Genomic DNA, 17,455 nt, shown 5'->3' with positions numbered 1-17,455 from the left:
GAGCTACTAGTAGTGGCACAGTTTTGTATGAGCACACTGTAGTGTAATTGGCCATTTGTGTTGTTTCTAATTTCTTACAGACACAATTGTGAATATTCTATCAATAGATCCTTGTAAACATTTTTATCAATATATCCTGTAGACAGGAGTGACTCCTTATGTAGGACAAACCGTGGCAGAGGAAAGGCTATGTCAAAGGGTCAGATTTCTTCTGAAGTGCCCACAGCTATTGCTTGTGGGAGGGGGGAAAATGTAAGATAAGGCTTAAGGACATGGCCTCAGGGCATGGGGAGAGCTGGCTCAACAGTTGAAAAACACTTGGTTGCTTTTGCAGAGGACCTGGATTCGGTTCTCAATACCAATCTGATGATTCACAACCATCTGTAACTCTAGTTCCAGAGGATCTGACACCCTTTTCTGACCTCCCTGGGCACCAGGCACATATAGGATGCATATTTATGTATTTATATATGCAGGTAAAACACTACTATAATAAGTATAATTTAAAAAAGAATATGGGCTTGGGTGTGATACAGACATCTTGCTCCGTGACTTTCTATTTACCCTCTTAGACCTCTCAGCTTGTTTCTTCTATAAATTGAATGTTGATCATGATCAGAATGATGATACTGATCTCAATACACAAAATGCTCAGTAATGGTAGCAACTAATCAGCCGTGCTCAGGGCACTTATTTCTTGGGTGGAGATAATGCGCATAGCTTTCTGATACCCAGAGTCACTAGGAGCAGAATGATAGAACAGCCTGGAAGCCCCCATATTTACTCTAGTAGCATATCTCATTCTAATTGGCCCTCCCTAGTTCAGCCAATGCTGCACAAAGGAAGCCCAGGGTCACCATGCCATTTCCCAGGAGATCATGACATTTTAGTGTACAGGAGGAGGCCCAGGAGGAAGGCTTCCGCAGAAAAGCCCTGCGAATCCCAGTTGTTCTACTTTTGTACCCTTTCAACCCTTTCAAGCTCCCCAGTGTAGAGTTTTAAAAGGCTCTTGTTGAAGGGATTATAAGATGAGGGAAGTAGCTCTTCCTTGGCCAGCTCTCAGACCCCAGCAAGGCCTGTGGATATGGGCATCTGAGCCCTGTTCTCAGTAGGGATGTTTGGAAGGATGGAACCAGCTGGAGCTTTAGATGGAGGGTTAGGTTAGCAGAGTTAAGGATTCTTGCATCCCCAGGAATGGGGAAGATGGCCCTGAAATGACAATGAATGACTATTTTGCTGAGATCAGCTTTAAAGACCTTTCTGTCCCTCCCCCAACCCTCTCTCCATAGGAAAGAAAACGGGAGACTGTAATTAAGTTTTATTTCTATTTATTGCTACTTCTTTCCCTAATATCCCCTATTTACAATAATTCAACTGCTTCACCAAAACTAGATTTTATGAAAATTTCTGGTAGTTGATCAGAAGCATGCCCACTTACTAAGCAGGTAATCCTACCTGTGATGGGCACAGATGATCCTGTATCAGGAAGGGCTGCTCTTGTTACTGAAATCAAGGGGGTAGCCCTTTAATAGATGCAGTGATCTCCCCACCACCCTTTGGAGCTATGGTACTAAAACCTTTAGCAGAGCAATGTTGGGTATAGTGGAGCCTCCAGTGTCAAGCAAAAGGCTTTTGCTTGTAAAGATCCACAGAAATGACCATATCTGGGCCCATACCTGCATCTGGCTTGCAAAGAGGAAGTTGTGTCATTGGAAGCTGGGTGTAACCATCTTCAATAAGCCTGTGGGAAATCTTATTTGAAGGGGCCAAGGAACAGATTGGGGACACGTATCATATGTGATGTGGGCATTGTTTTAAGCTGGGAGAAGGTGCCGTTGAGTCTGAGTCACTTGGGAGGATATGATGTGGATGAGAAGGAGGAGCTATTTCATTGGAAAGCCTGGGGCCCCTCCAGCCTCCTCAAGAAGTCCACTGGTGTCCTGGCTGGTAGGCAGCTGGAGAGCACATATTTGCAGGTGCAGACTATCAGCCTGATGAGCCCTCAAAACGACCCATTTGAATCTTGACCAGGCTGAAGCCAAAAGAAGGGCAGGCATATAGTTCAAGTGTCATGGTGACTTAGTGGTCAGACCTCTAAAATGTTGAGAACAGTGGGAATGAGTATGTGTAGCCTCATTTAAGGAATTCTGGATTCACCTATATTCAGCTGAGGTCCTTTGAAACAGCCAGCTTTCCCAGAGCTATGAGCTTGGTTTGAAACAGTGGTTTTTGGTGTTCTTCTTAGAAGCAGTGTGGCAGTGGTGTGGGGATAAGAAGGTTTGGGGGACCTTGGTCATGCGGCATGGCTAAGTCCCTTGGTGCCCCACTTGCATGGCCATATTGGGAAAATGGGAGGCGCCAGAAGGGGCCATACTGTCAGTCACTGGTGGAGGGAGGGGGTTCAGGAGTGGGATATGCTTTTGGGCAGTCCCTTATCCTATCTGAGCCTGTAGCACCTTGGCAGTGCCTTTGGCCATAAGCCTCCCTGGTGAAGCAGGGCCAGATTCTGTACCAGTCCTTTGGTCCTGTGCTCCTATGGAAGGCCACACCCATCCCCGCAGTCTCTGCAGCCAGGGTTCAGCCTTGGCCTTTGCCATCTTCACTCCAAGGTGCCCCGGCCAGGGAGAGACCCTGCAGCTGCTCCTCTGTGCTGGTCAGCTCTACCTCATCACGCCCACTCTCTGAGCCCTCAAAGCAGCCAGAGTCACGTGGGATGTTCACCTTGGGTTCCGACACTGTATGCAACACGGGCTCCTGGCTGCTCTCAGCACCTTCTTCGGCCTCTTCACTGCCAGCTGCTGGGAATAAAGACAGAACAGAGGGACTGGGTCCTAAGATGATTGAGGGTGGAGGTGGGGGGTGGAGGGATAGCAGGGTGTTTTTAGAAGCCCTTGGGGCCTGGTCATGGACTGGGACCTCTGGGAAGTCTCCTGTAGGCAGTCAGCTCTTCTGACCTCCTCCACCACCTCTGCTTCTCTCCCCACTCCCTGCATAGAAAGTGGGAGTGTTCCCAGGCCCAAGAGCTCAAACAGATATCTCCAGCACTGAGCTGAAACCAGGCAACCTGGACTTGGACTCTGGGACAGCTTCATGCAAATGCCTTGCCTTCTCTGGCCTTAATATCCCCTCTGATCCAAAGCGGGATGGGCCTGATTACCCCTATGAACCCACCCCCCCCCCCAACAAATTCTCCTGGAAACACCAATTCAAGTGTGGAAAAGCGCCTTCCTACTGCAAAGGGGAGCTCTGGGGCAGAGCATGGTCAGAGTACAGGGTCTCAAACGCCAGTGAGAACCTATGCCCACCCCTAGCAATGGCACTCACTGTCATAGTCCAGCAGCAGCTCTGCAGCTGTGAGCAGCTTTGCCCGGTGCTATGGGTCCACGATGTTCAACTCATTGAGGTGTGTCTCCCGCAGTTCTTTGAAGTCTTCCAGTGTCTGGTAGCCATTGAGCAGCAGGGTCGATGTGTGCTCCTGGGGGCAGAGACGGGCCATCAGCAGTCTCCTTTTTAAGTCACCCTTGCCCGGAACCTTTCCCTTACACGTTGGCAGCTGCCCTCTTGGCCCCCATCCCAGTGACAAGCTTGCCTCCTTTACTCCCAGCCACTAATGCAAGTCCAAAACAAACCTCCAGGCCAATGCGCTCCAGCAGTTCATGCAGAGTCTTGGGCTTGGGCCTCTTGCCTTTGCTCTGTCGGCGGCTGGGGCGCACAGGCCCCACAGCCTCCTCAGGCAGCACGTCCACATAGATGAATTTGAAAGAGCCCAGCTTGCCGTTGAGAAGGCCCAGCCATGTGCCCACAGGCGGCTTTACTATGATCTGGATCACATCTCCTTTCTGGAGGGAAAAAGAGCAGAAGAGAAGGTAGAGGGGGCACTAGGCCTCTGCTGATCCTTTTCACACTTTGGCTCTAATTTGTTTTCTTTCTTTATGGCTGAAGCCTGCTAGGCTCTGGAGGGACCCAGATGCCAACTTTACCTGCAGTTTCAGTGAGTCGTGGTCATAAGGACTGGGAGTGAAGTCAGTGTGGACTCGAGCACGCCCACAGAAAGGCCCCATGTACGGGGGAGCAGGTGACTCCTCCATGAAGCTTCCAGAGCCTGGGCCAGGACTACAGAGTTCACTGCCTGCAGGAGATGGACAGGGAGGAAGCATATCTTTGTCCCAAGGCAGCTGGGATGGGCAGGGCCTCGTAGGGGCACTACAGAAAGCCCCCAAGGAAACACCCCGGTGACCGAAGCTGCACTCTTGCAGGAAGTGTAGAAGCGCTTCAGATCCACCCCCTCAGCAAATCTGGTGAAGCATAGCTTTCTACCTCCAGGGCTTCAGACGATGAAGAGGTGATAGCTGGAGAGTTGGCTTATAGAGACTAAAGAATGGGCCCAGTAGGGCCAACACCTTAGTGAACAGGTGAGGAATGGGAGGCCAGATAGGCCAAATGGCCCGCCTCCCCCACCACTTATACTTAGACACTCCAGGTCTCCTCATTCCCACTATATTGCTCCTTCCACACGGGAAGCCATAACTTGCAGATCCTTTAACTTTATTTTATAAGCCTTAACGTTTCGTAACAAGGTCTTAGGAAAATGCAGGCATACTCTTTGTACCTGAGAAGAGCAGGGTGACTGGCATTTTTAGTGGATTTCAGTGGGAGACAGAGAGAGGTGTCTGTAGAGCTAGAGAAAGGGTGACAAAAGTGGACTGAGCCTGAGAGGACTTCTTCAGGCAAGGCACCTCTGAACTTCTAAATGGTGCCATAGCTCAGTAAACAAAGATCTGAGGTCCAAGAAGCTGACTCTTCTGAACTGGAAGGTGGGATGCTTCAGATACTCAAGGGGCTGTAGCCTATAGGGTCCCTTGGGTGGCTAAGGACAGACTGGTTCAAGAGCACCATGAAGTTCTTCCTCTGTGTGGGCCTTTCCAGGCCTGAGACAGCAAGTGGCAGCCCCTGCAAAGCAGATCTGAGTTCAAAAGTGGGCCACTTGGAAAATGGCTTCACTTCCTTGAGCCTCAGTTTCCACATCAGCAAAGTGGGGATAACAGTACAGCCCTACCAGGTTGTGATGAAGATTTCCTGGGAAGTGGGTCAAGAAGGTTCCAGTAAGTAGAAGGCACAGAGTCATTTCTCTTTCAACCCTTTCCCAGAAAAGGCCCTGGCACTGCCCCAGTCTTGTCCTTTTCTCCAGATTTGGCAGTTGGCCACTCCCTTCCCCTACTCACCTGTGGATGTCTGGCGGCTGAGTGCTGGCAGTTCGCGCTCCTCTTGCTCAGAAAAGGCTAAGCCCATCTTCTCTGGTCCAGGGCTGTCCAGGCTGCAGTCTGGAGATGTTGGGGAGGCTGAACCCTCCTCCAGTGTGTCTCCCTATAGGAAGAGTGTTGGAATCCCTGAGAAGCCTTGCTGTGGTGATTCAGGCCAGTCCCCCGTGTAGGGAGACAGGAGCATGAGCTTGGTTCAGATCACAGTTTTGTTACCTGCAGGTTCAGTGACCACATTCAGAATCTTAGTCTCCTTTTTCTGTAAAAATGAAGATGGCAGGCCCAGTTCTCCTATGTCAAAGGAAGAGGCCCCCAGGGCACTGAGTGGACATACTTTGTCAGTTACCAGTGTTGGTGGATGTGAAGACGAGGCCAGGGTGACTAAACTTGGGCTTGAAGCAGTTGCTATGACTAAGCTTGGACCTGGGGCTGTTGCCATGACCCAGTCAGGCAGACAATTTCGTCTGAGAACAACTGCCCACATTCTTGTGTGCCAGGTTGGCCTGCCACTTCATTCCATCCTCACAGTAGCACTTGAAGTTAAGTGCTATGGTTGGCCTGAGTTTCAAGATAGATAACTTTGCCAAGGCCTGTGGGCAATTGACAGCCAACTTGCCTGGCTCCAGAGCTCCCTCCCATCTCAGCTCAGTGCATCTGAGCATGGGGTTGTTTAGCAGCTGCATCTCTTCAAGTAAAGGACTGGATGATTTGCCAGTTCCTATTTTGTGAATGTTTCCTATCAATGGTCAACATCTGGGTACCATTGCATGTCCCTGGATGAGCCGTCAGAAGAGATATCTAGGTTATTTCCATTATAGAGATCCTATACACACACATCAGCAACATGGGTCAGAATAACAGGTTGTGCTGGGATTAGGAGATGATGAATTTTGAAGATTTTTGGCATCACCTTTGTCCTGGCTAGTATTACGTCAACTTGACAGAATCTAAAATCGTCTGAGAGAGGGGACCTCAATTGGGAAAATGTCTCCATAGGATTGGGCTGTAGGGTAATTTCTTAATCGGTGATAGATGGGGGAATGGCCAAATCTACTGTGGGAGGTACCATTCCTGGGCTAGTGGTCCTGGGTTCTATAAAAATGCAAGACTGAGCAAGCCATGAGGAGCAAGCCAGTAAGCAGCACTATGTCATGGCCTCTGCATCAGCTTCTGCCGCCAGGTTCCTGCCCTGTTTGAGTTCCTGTCCTGACTTCCTTGAATGATGGACTGTGATGTGGAAGTCTAAGCCAAAATAAACCCTTTCCTTCCTAAGTTGCTTTGGTCATAGTGTTTCATTGCAGCAATAGTAACTAATCAGGACAGGACAACCTTTGTTTTTAACACAATGTATTTGATTTAAAGTGCTCTCTCTCTCTCTCTCTCTCTCTCTCTCTCTCTCTCTCTCTCGTGTGTGTGTTTGGTAGAGTTGGTGATCAAACCCAGGGCTTTGCGCACGCCGGGCAAATACTTGACCACTGACTTCTGTTAGTCTCTAGAAGTCGGTTTCTAATAATACTTCTATTTAACAACTGGCTTGTGAAATCCATGACAGTTAACCAACTACCCTCACAAGCTAGTTGAGCTGGCTCCAGTCTTCAGTATGTCTCCTGTAAGAGCCCCAAGCATAAGCAGCCCTCTGAGTGCTCTAAGTACGGGGGCTGTGCCTGTCCCCATAGCTCTCTGTATCACCTTCCTCCCGGGGCTGAAGGTAGCAACCTCTATTTTCTCTCCAGTCTCTGAGTTAATGAAGGTTCAACCAATCTATTTCTTTCTTTTTTGTACAGATCTATTTTATTTTTTAAATTAGGTGCATATGTATGGGTGGGGTGATATGGGGGGGTGGTATATGCATGTCAGGGCAAGTGCCTTCAGAGTCCAGAAGAGGGCACTGGATACTTTGGAGCTGGAACTATAGGTAGTTTTGAGTCACCCACCATGGTTGCTGGGAACCCGTCCTTTGTTCTCTGAGAGAGCAGTACAGGCTCTTAATTACTGTGCCATCTCTTCAGCCCCACAATCTATTTGCCTTTCTGATGGTTACAAAAGTGACACCATTCAGTGGGAAGCACACTTTAAATCTTGAATTTGGATCTTTGCCCAGGCTGGCACTATGTAGTGTGAGCCTCTCTGGTGATGCTGGGTAGCAATGGCACCATAGCTTTCCCCATCAGCCACGAAGCCGTGAGGGGAAGCAGATGGCTCTCTACATAGTGCTGTGCTGCTAAGCTTAGTGGTGGGCAGTGGGTTAGGTTATGTATTCTTGACTCATGGCATTTGGAATTTAGGGCTTATCAGGATGTACCACATGGTAAATAGAGGAGCAGCTATATTTTTCTATTTTCCTGGAATCAGGCCTTTTTAGTCAATCCCAGGGGCGTCTTGCAATCAGAGCTTTGCACTGAATACATATGGCTCAGGAGAGTTCCTCTTCCTTTCAGCTGCCATCACTCTATGCCTATCTTTACAGAAAGCATCTCTTGCCCAGACTTTCATCTTTTCTCAAACTCCATCCTTTCTTAGCCCCGCCTCCTGCTGCCCGTGACTGGTGTTAGTGCCCTGCCTCCTGCCACCACTTCCTTGTGATCATCCTGTTTGCACTGACTGAGCAGCACCTGCAGGTCTAAGTAGTGATTATCCATGTGTTCATGCTTGCTTCACTGCCAGAATGTCCTCCTTGGCCCTCCTTGGCCTCACCCCGCCCTTGGATTCCAGGCCTCACCATCTCCTCTGACAGGGCCTTCACCATCATCTTGCCCATCTTCCTATTCATGGTTCGGGAAATGACGGCCCTCCACTTCTTTCCCAACTTTTTGCCACTCTTCCCAGAATCCTCTGGGGTAAGAACACCTGAGTCATCTTCTGGAATCTGTGATGACAAAGGAAGAGGTACAGGGGCCATGGTAAAAGTGGCTTGGATCCAGGTCTTGGTATACAAAGAAGTCTTCAGGATGCTGAAGTGGGTGGCAGTGGTAGGCTTGAGAGCCCATCCCCCATCCCTTTTCTCATCAGGCCCAGTCCTGTTCTCAGACAAATTAATTTGTTATTAATTTGCTTTTTAATGTGTAACTAATACAAATAGAATGCTGGGGCCCAGAAGCTTGGTGCTGTGGAGAACTGGCCCTTCTGTGTTAAGGAAACTTTGTCCCAGTGACACTAATTCCCCCTATTTCCCCTCCACCCTGTCACCCCCACTCTCAATATACGCCAGGAATCTCAGAAACTCACATTATCATCCAGGTTAAATTCCTTCTCGCTCACAACAGGGGAGCTGGGCTTGGATTTGGCAAAATCCTTGAAGCTGCTAGAGCGCTGAAGTGAGAGCTGGAAGAAGCAGAAATGCTGTCTGTAATAATTGGTGCTAAAATGACCGCCCAAGGATAGATCTTGTCTCCCTTCTGGGCACATACACCCATGTCAGGGCTGGGCAGGACAACATAAACCTTGAGGTGAAGGGACAAGATGCATTGTTCTTCATTCTATTCCTGGCCACAGAACAAAGGACTTCTGGCCTCAGGCACCCCATATCTCAGTGCAACCCCGCTAAACCCTAATTCCCACCAGCACCCAATGTTTGGTTCAGCACTCTGTTATGGGAGAGTCAATGTACACCTCAGCATATATGAAAATGTCATAAGTGAAGCGGGAGGAAGTGCCTCCCAAAAGCATTTCTTTGGCCTCCTCACTCTGGTGTGCGCTGAGCCAGGTTGCTATCACAGTGACAGGGACAAACATATCCAAGCCTATAGCCTGGTGAACTGATGTGCCAGGAACAGAAAGACAATCCCCCAGATGCCTGGCATGACACTTTCTAGAAAAACCACAGCAGAGGCTTACAGAAGGTATCTATAGATTTGGCTCATAAACGATGGGAACTAATTCAGTTCCAGAAAGCCACCATTTTCTCTTGATTCATCTCAGCTTTTAACCTTGGCCACTGATGTGAGAAGCTGGCCGGTGCCAACCTTTGCCAGAGTTTGGCCTTCCAGGGAGGGGCAATTGTTTGTGTTGCTGAGACTATCTTTAGGAAGTGATATTTAACTGTATCCATGTGTACACGCAGAGCTATCGGCCTGAAAACAGGACCAGACAGGTAACAGGGATAGCTGTAGACGTAGAGAGTTGAGGCTAAGCCTATGTCATGATAAACAGACAAGATCAGAAGACACGCACAGGAACCAGGGTTCACAGATGGCCAGACAGATAGAGCGGGGATAGACTTCAGACACCCAAGATAAGGGCTTGAGGAACCAGTGCTCGAAACCCCCACTAAAGCCGAAGGTTTCACATCCTTCTTCCTACCAAATGGGGGCGTGTCCAGTGACAACCCCCCAGAGCAGGGGGCAATAGCCCTTGCCCCTCAAGCGCAATTTGTCCTGGCTCCCAGCAACTGCGCTGCAGCTGTCTGGTAGATTTTCTGGGTCTTGACCAAAGCTGAATCAACAACTGGGTTTCGGGGTCACGTATTCCTAGAGGTAGTTGACCAGAAACTAGGTCACCAGTCAGACCAAGCAGAAACGGGCTTCATCCGGGGCCACACAGGTGGGTGTCTGGAGCCCTGGTGGGTAAGTTTGCTTTGTGATACCTTAGAGGCCTGGAAAGAGGGGGCTGTGAGTAGGTCTACAGAGAGGGCCATCTGACCATGGGGTGATTTCCATGATTCCCATGCATCTCCTCCGTCCTCCGTCCTTAGCAACCCCCCCACTCTTCTTTCCCCTCTCTCCTCTCTTTTCCATCTATTTCCTTTTCTTGTATGGTAGGATGCAGCTGCCTGGATAACTTCCCCCTCTTATTGCATGGAAAAGAGGGAACAGAGAGGGGGTGGGCACCAGGCTGGCTTGGGCCCAAGGAGAGCAGGCTAGGTTGCTATTTATAGGCAGATGGGGCCTATTGTGGCCTTCCCTCTATAACTGTTTAACCTAGCCTCCAGAGGAGGCCGAGAGTCGCCCTGAAGCCCCAGGGACTGGTGAGGCTGGAAAGCAAGCCAGGGGGCAGAGGTGGGGTGGGAAAGTTGGCTTTGTTAAGGAAGAATAAGCTCATTGGTGGGCCTTCTCTAATCGCACCTCTTTCTTCCAGCCCTTTCCTGTTATTAATTAGCAGACTGGGAAGCTGGGAGGAGAGGCCTTGACTCCCAGGCGCCTGTGATGGCCCCTCTGTCTTAGCTTAAGCCCAAAGCAGGGGGAATAACTCAAAGGGGCTATGGAGATAATTCTAGGGCTTGAACCCAACTGGCCAGTCTTTAGTCCAGAAAAACAAACAGTATAAGCACATGTTCTTCAGGTGGTCAGCGGCAAGAGTCAGCTAAGGTGGTCATTTACCAGGCCTTCCTCCGTCCTCAGGGGCAGGCGCAAATATCCTGGCTGACTTTTGCTTACCCTGGAATGGCCCAAAGATAAGTTGAAATCTATGAGCTCATTTTTAAAAAAAAAAATTATCTGTCCTCCCGTTGGGATGAAGCCAGGCTGGGAATTGTGCAGGCAAGGAGGAAGTACCATGTACTGGTAGCCTCTTTTTCAAGTCTAAGGAGAGCATGTGTGGGTGTCTTGGAAACAGCTATACTTCAGGCATTGGGCGTTGCTAAGTTCAACTCTGGTATGACTCTGGTACGCGTGGCGTCAGATTTAACCTTTCAAACCTCAGTTTCTTCTTTTCTGCCACTGGCCAGCTGTGTAAGTTACTATTTTCTCTGTGCTGTCGTTTCCTCATTAGTACAATGAAGACAAAAGCCTCTACTGCACTGAGCTGTTGTCAAGATGAATAGAGTACCCATCCAGCAACTGGGAACATCTGGCACATCTGTCTCTTCTAGAATGCTGCAGGTTTATGTTTAGCCTTTTGTATGACCCATCTGCAAACTTTTTGTTTGTTTGTTTGTTTTGAGACAGGGTTTCTCTACGTAGCAGTGCTGACTGTCCTGGAACTCACTTTGTAGACCAGGTTGGCCTTGAACGCACAAAGATCTACCTACCTCTGCCTCCCAAGTGCTGGGATCAGTGGTGTGTGCCACCATGCTCAGCCTCATCTGCATCCTCTTAACCTGGACATTTTCCCACCTAACACACTCTCTGCTTCTAGCAACTGCCAGAAAGAACTCTTTAGATTTTGGTTTACCTAGACACAAGATAAATGTCCATCAACTGTAGAATGGGTTAATTCTGTCCGAGTCGTGCAAGAGGACAGTAACCAGCAATGCAGCTGTCTCAGCAATACTCTTTATTCCAAAAAATGTGAATAAATCTCACCAACACACAGTTGATGGAAGCTGGTTGACTTTCCCCAAAAGCATGGCACATAATTCTCCTCCACAAAGTTCAAATAGTGGAGGGACTCATCTACGCTATTGGAAGTCAGGAAAGTGGTTTTGGGGAAGAGGGTAGGTAGGGTTGTGAGAGAAACTTCTGGAATTTCAGAAATGGTGTATTTCTTGAGTTGAGTGCTGCCTACTTGGGGAAATCCACTTTATGGAAACTCACCATATCTGCATCATACTCAGATTTTAAAAAAAGTGGTTTCTACTCCAATTTCAAAGGCAGCACCCCTACAGAAATTCTCCTCTAATCACCCCTCATAGCTTCACACTACCCTAGATGGCTCACCTTCCCTGTATCTTCCCCAAATGGCCTGCCAAGCTACTTCAGTGATCTAGGCCCTAGCCTCTGCCTCTGTGTGTATGTGAAACCATCAAGGAAAGGTTATCCAGTACCCACATGCCCAATAGCCTGCCGGCTTCTTCCCATGCGTCAGCCTACTCCAGCATGACCAAGTTCATATTACATCCCCACCTCTCAGCAAAGGAAATGGAGACGCAGAGAATCATCTCTCCAAGCGGAGTCCCATGACTTATAGTGGAGACCCAAGAACAATGCACTCCTAAACCCAGGCCCTGGGACTTAACACTGGAAGGCCCCGTGTGTTACTGCATCTGTGCCACCCCATAGCCAGGACAGTCACTCCCATGCCAAGATAGAAATGGACCTAGCACAGGGCTGACTCTGGGTGCTGTTCGCCTGGAGCCACCAGGAGAGCAGGTGGGGGCAGTTGTGGAGGAATGGGCTCAGGCAGGAGATGGGATGTTCCTCCACTTGGACCTGGGAAGCGGCTGAATGAGAGTGAGAAGCTAGGAGTCATTCGAGGTGATGTGACGGTGGTTATGCTCATAACTGTTCTGGGAAGCAAAGCAGAAAAAGCCATGGAAGGTCCTTGTTAGCCATGCCCCTGAGGAGAGTGGGGAGACACAAGTTGAGTGTCATTTATCTGAAATACCTAGGACCAGTGCTTGTGTAGCCCTGGCTGGCCTCTAAGCTGCTACGTAGCAGAGGATGAGCAATATTCAAGGTAGAGGATGATGCCTTTACCTCTTCAATCAATATTCACTACTGATTACATCTGTGGCTACCATATTCAGTTTATGTGGTGCCGAGGATTGAACCGAGAGCTTCCTGAGTGTCAGATAAGCACTCTAGTGACTGAGCTACATCGTTAGCCCCTCCAGTATTAAAAATTATAACATTTTCATATATAGGATGAGGTATTTTGACAGTGGGACATCTAAACATGGATTTCACACACACACACACACACACACATATATATATATATATATTTGAAGGAAATTTTATATAACACTTACAGTGTGCCTGTGTTGTGACTGTGACCTGTTAGGTCAGGTGTGGAATGTTCTACTTGTGCATGACCTTCAAAATCTTTCAGAGTTTGGGGCATTTCAGATTTTCATGATAAGGCTGCTCAACCTGTAGTGAGACTTCAAAGCATGTGTTGTTGTGGTGTCCTTCTAGAAGTGTGACATGGGGAACAGTGTTCCGGTAGTGGGGAAGATATGAGAAGAACGAGACTGAAAGGAGGCAACAGCCTAGTACTCGGACATGAGCCTAGGTCCCTTTCCATTTCCCCTGGAGGGAGACTAGAAAATAGGGGTTCATTGGAGAAGTGCTGTCTTTAGGGGAGACAAATCCAGAACAAAACCCTCTCTATTTCTTAGACCTTGACACTGACATTTGATGGAAGATACTAGCAAAGGAAATATAGTGCGAACCTGAAGATTGTGTGGGTGTCCACAGGGCAGCTAAGGGCCAACCCTTCCCATTATGGAGAATCCTCCATTCTTTATGAACCATAACAGGCACATTGTTCTGAACCTCCTGTCCCCAAGGCCTAGCTCCTCCTCTGTTCTCTGGGCTTATCTCTTAGTCCCCAGTTATCTGGGTATCCCCAACAGAAAGCTTTCACAACAATTATTCCAGTGATCTTGAGATCAGACTTCACCTTTTCTTCCAGAGGTGGAGAACCTGAGGCCCTCCAGAAGTCAAAGACCTGTCCAGGGTCCTAAGGCAGAAGGCAGGATTCCAACTCCACTTTCTTGCCCCTCCCCCCAGCCCGTTCTCATTGGCAGAAGGAGATGGGACCTGTGGGAGAAGCTGCTTTTGTCTTTGTTCATTCTCTTCCATCCTAGTTGCCAAAGGGAAGGGACTTGACTTCAGTCATCTGACTATCAAAGATGGAACTGGCTGTCTCTTGGCCTGGGAAGATGCCACATCTTCTGGAAGTTTGGTTGTGCTAAGGGCACTTTTATACTATGGGGTTTGGGTGTGGAGAGGCAAGCTTATTTTGGCTCCCGGAGGCTGGTATAGGCTCTGACAGAAGTAAGGTGCAATTTGCATGACTACTCTTCCCCAAAGGATGTGAACTGAAGATTTTTCTAGAAAAGGCCTGGAGGAATTCCCAGAGGCCCATCTGCCAAACACAGTATGTGGGTAATTGGAGCCAAGAGAGAGGAAAGGGATTTCTTGTTCTGTGTGCCTCCAGGCACCTCTGCCTGAGGTAGATTAGGGTCCCAGTGTCACAGTGTGAGCCCTTTCTTAGACTCTTTCGTCCAGCTTTATTCTCCTGTGGTTTGGGGCCTACCAGTGTCTACACAGCAGTCTCTGTTTCCCTCATGAGCTAGAGAGCAAGGGGAAGTGGCTTGGCCCTGAGGAGTGGCAGCCAATGGCAGGCCTTTAGGGCCTAGTTTAGGCGGGGAGGGGGGCTGGGGGTTGACAGGGCCCTGTGTGAAGATTCACAAATCTCCCCCTCCTCCACCTACTACCACTGCAACCTTTGCGAAGCAGCTGAGGTGGCGAGGAGTACAGTCGAAAGTGGCAGCCACCCATATCCTCAGAGATGGGACAGGATGCACACCCTGGTGCTCTGAACCTGTTTCTTAGCTGTCTCCCTCTGCCTGGGAACTGACGAGGGGGCTCCTCCATAGTGTACCTGAGTTGAATCCCAGGGGAAGCTGGTAGGGAACAGTGAGAGTCCTGGGGCCCCTAACTATGGCCTGAGTGCTTGGATCTAGACCTGCTTTAGAACGTTCCCGGGCTCTCGTTGGACACGTAGGCCAGATTGGATGGTTGCCTGAGAGAATCCTACCATCAAATTCACTCTATACACACAACCAAAGTATAACAGAGTCTTCGAGAATCCTTCAGTCTAGCTCCTGTCACAGGAAGACGAACACCTCAGCCATCCATGACAGCTGCTGCCTTCCTTCCTGGCCTTTGAAATCTCCCTCCCCTGGCAGCATTTTCCTCCTCAGCTCTCACACCTACTCACCGTGTCGTCAGCTCCAGTTCGCATTTTTCAGATGTTCTCCCTGCCCAGGAAGAACCCGTATAACCCTCCCGAATCCCACTGTGTTTTGGTGGGCCCTACTCCGGAGTCTGAAAAGCACCCATTGTCTCATCCCTACTGACCTGGGGAGCTGTAGTTGGTATGCGCCTAGTGGGCAGGGGTATGGCTTCTGCCAAAAAGTAGGGAGCCTGGACCACCTTGGCTGGGTAGGCCAGTGGGGCCCTTTGAATGAGAAGGCTCCCACGAGGACAACACACTTGAACAGAAGTGACACAGAACAAGGGTAGAGGAGACAGAACCAAGTACGCTCTTGGGACTCAACTTGGGCACTGTATTTTGTAATTCTCAAACTGAAGTCTGTGGTTCTAGCCCTTAAGTCATTTAACCTCCTTATTTATTGTAGGGTTGTAGTCTATAACTTTAGACTTCTAAAAGTTCAGTTCGTAGCACTCTATGCCAGAGTTTAAAAAGTGTCTTCCGTACTTTTACTACTCTAGTGACCGTTGAGCCCATCCCTTTGCTTTCTAGGGGAATGGTCCTCGCCTACAAGCTCAATACATAGTCTTGGTTCAACCCCCCCCCCCCCCGCAAGAGTTTAGGAGGGGATTGGTGGAGAGTGTGGAGGAGGGCAGGAAGGAGTGAGTGCTCAAAAATGCTCCTCACCTTTTTCTTCTGAGTGGGCTCCTTGTCACTGGCGTTGGAAGGTTTGCGACGCAACATGGTCCTCTACTGGGATGACGCCCCTGCTCTGTTCTCCAAGATGCTGAGATGCAAAGGTCTCTTGCTCAGCCTCGCCAGCACTGGTCGGGTGGCACGGCATAGACTGAGCCTCCGGCTGCCACTTTTACTGCTACAATGGCAGCTTGTGGGTGCGGGCCATGGACACCCAGCAGCAGTAGGAGCAGTAGCAGCAGCAGCATACAGGAAACCTTGCCACGTGACCTGCTCTTACAGCAATCATGGCCCCCGCTGGCCTCTAGGGAGGAAGGAAGTCCCAGCTTCAGTCTCCAGAGATTCTGATGCAGACAGATCTTGAGTTGAACAGTCAGAGAAAAGCCCAAATCCTGTTGTCTCATGCCACTCAGCAGCAGTTTTTTTTTCCTCTCTGGATGATTGGGACTCTGGCCTCACTGACTAAACTTCGGATATCAGAAGGTGAACAATCTCTCTGCCTGTTGAGCAAATGCCCCCAGTCAATTTGCAAATTCCAAGTTATTACTGCTATACAGTTACCATTATGATCACCCCTAGGACCTCTATCTCTATGGCCATCACTACTGCTACCACTACCAGATAGTCACTGCCCCTACAACCATGACTTCTACAACTGTCATCCCTCCTGCCATCCTCACTGCTCTGAGCACCCCTTAGCCATGATCTTAGCTGCCATCTCCTCCAACATTTCCACCGTTTCTATCATTCTTATTGGTGTCATCCTTGCAAACATGGCCTTCATGATGCTCTTGGTACCACAACCTTCAATACCCCTGCATCCACAACTCCTCCAGCCATCATCCCAGAAACAACCCACATTCCCATCATCAGCACACATCTGGCTCTCATTCTAGATGAGGCGTTCCTACACTCAGCACCCCTCAGCTGTCACACAAACTCAGATCTCAAGAACAGCTGAGAAACATCTTTTCAGGCGATGCCGTGTCAAGAACAGGTGCCCCAGCTGGGCGATGGTGGCACATGCCTTTAATCCCAGCACTCGGGAGGCAGAGGCAGGAGGATCTCTGTGAGTTCGAGACCAGCCTGGTCTACAGAGCTAGTTCCAGGACAGGCTCCAAAGCCACAGAGAAACCCTGTCTCGAAAAAACAAAACAACAACAATAAAAAAAAGAACAGGTGCCCCATTCAAAAGGCATTTATCAGATGCCTGTGCACCACAGCCATCTTGTGACTTATGTGCAGCAGACGATAATGATGACAATGACAATGCTGATGTGCTGTGCTTAGGACCTAACCCATGACTTACGTACGTCAGGTAAGTGTGCTACCCTTGAGCAATCGCGGGAGATGTTTACATACTTTCCATGACTCCTGCTTACTACAAAGCAACTGGTATGCATCATATACACTTTGGCAAATACAGATAAACAATAAAAAGAAACTTCAAAAGTCTCCGTAATCAGCTTGCACACGGTTTAGAGAAATATCCTTTACTGTCTTCAGCATCTAGCACCTCTGTTTAAATGTAAGTTTACTTCTTGCAAAAATCATACCGTATAGGAGGCAGATCATTGGTTTGGGGAGACTTGGAGAGTTGAGAGGGACAGATCACTAAGGACACATAGAACTTTTTGGAGGTGATGAATTTGTATGCTAATTTGATTGTAGTAATAGTTTTATGATTGTATGTTAAAGCTTATCAAACTTTATGTTTTAAAAGTTTACAGTTTACTGAAGTTCAATTATACCTCAGTAAAGCTAATTTTAAATGAAAAAACCACATTTCACAAACCGTTTGCATTTGCTTTCCATGTGGAATATAGTTATATTTTCTCATGCACAGGGTCTTGCTTTCTATCCCAGGCTGGCTTGTGACTTGTGATCCTCATGCCTCAGCT

General features: G+C 48.8%; 1 protein-coding gene across 1 annotated transcript; it reads right to left on the bottom strand.

The window, feature by feature from the left end:
- Positions 1 to 2,577: 2,577 nt before the first annotated feature.
- LOC121444830 (SAM and SH3 domain-containing protein 3-like) lies at positions 2,578 to 15,602 on the bottom strand. Its single transcript, XM_041646732.1, is given in 8 exon segments — positions 2,578 to 2,798; positions 3,325 to 3,475; positions 3,630 to 3,839; positions 3,981 to 4,129; positions 5,223 to 5,364; positions 7,978 to 8,124; positions 8,484 to 8,579; positions 15,546 to 15,602. Coding segments are annotated over 8 exon segments (1,173 nt in total).
- Positions 15,603 to 17,455: the final 1,853 nt, after the last annotated feature.

This window comes from Microtus oregoni, unplaced genomic scaffold (assembly GCF_018167655.1).
Source record: "Microtus oregoni isolate MIOR12 unplaced genomic scaffold, Mior012 000143F_ref0000043, whole genome shotgun sequence".
In the NCBI taxonomy this organism is placed as follows: domain Eukaryota; kingdom Metazoa; phylum Chordata; class Mammalia; order Rodentia; family Cricetidae; genus Microtus; species Microtus oregoni.
Note: the sequence above shows the minus strand (reverse complement) of the source record. Positions and strands in the feature narration are given on the sequence as shown.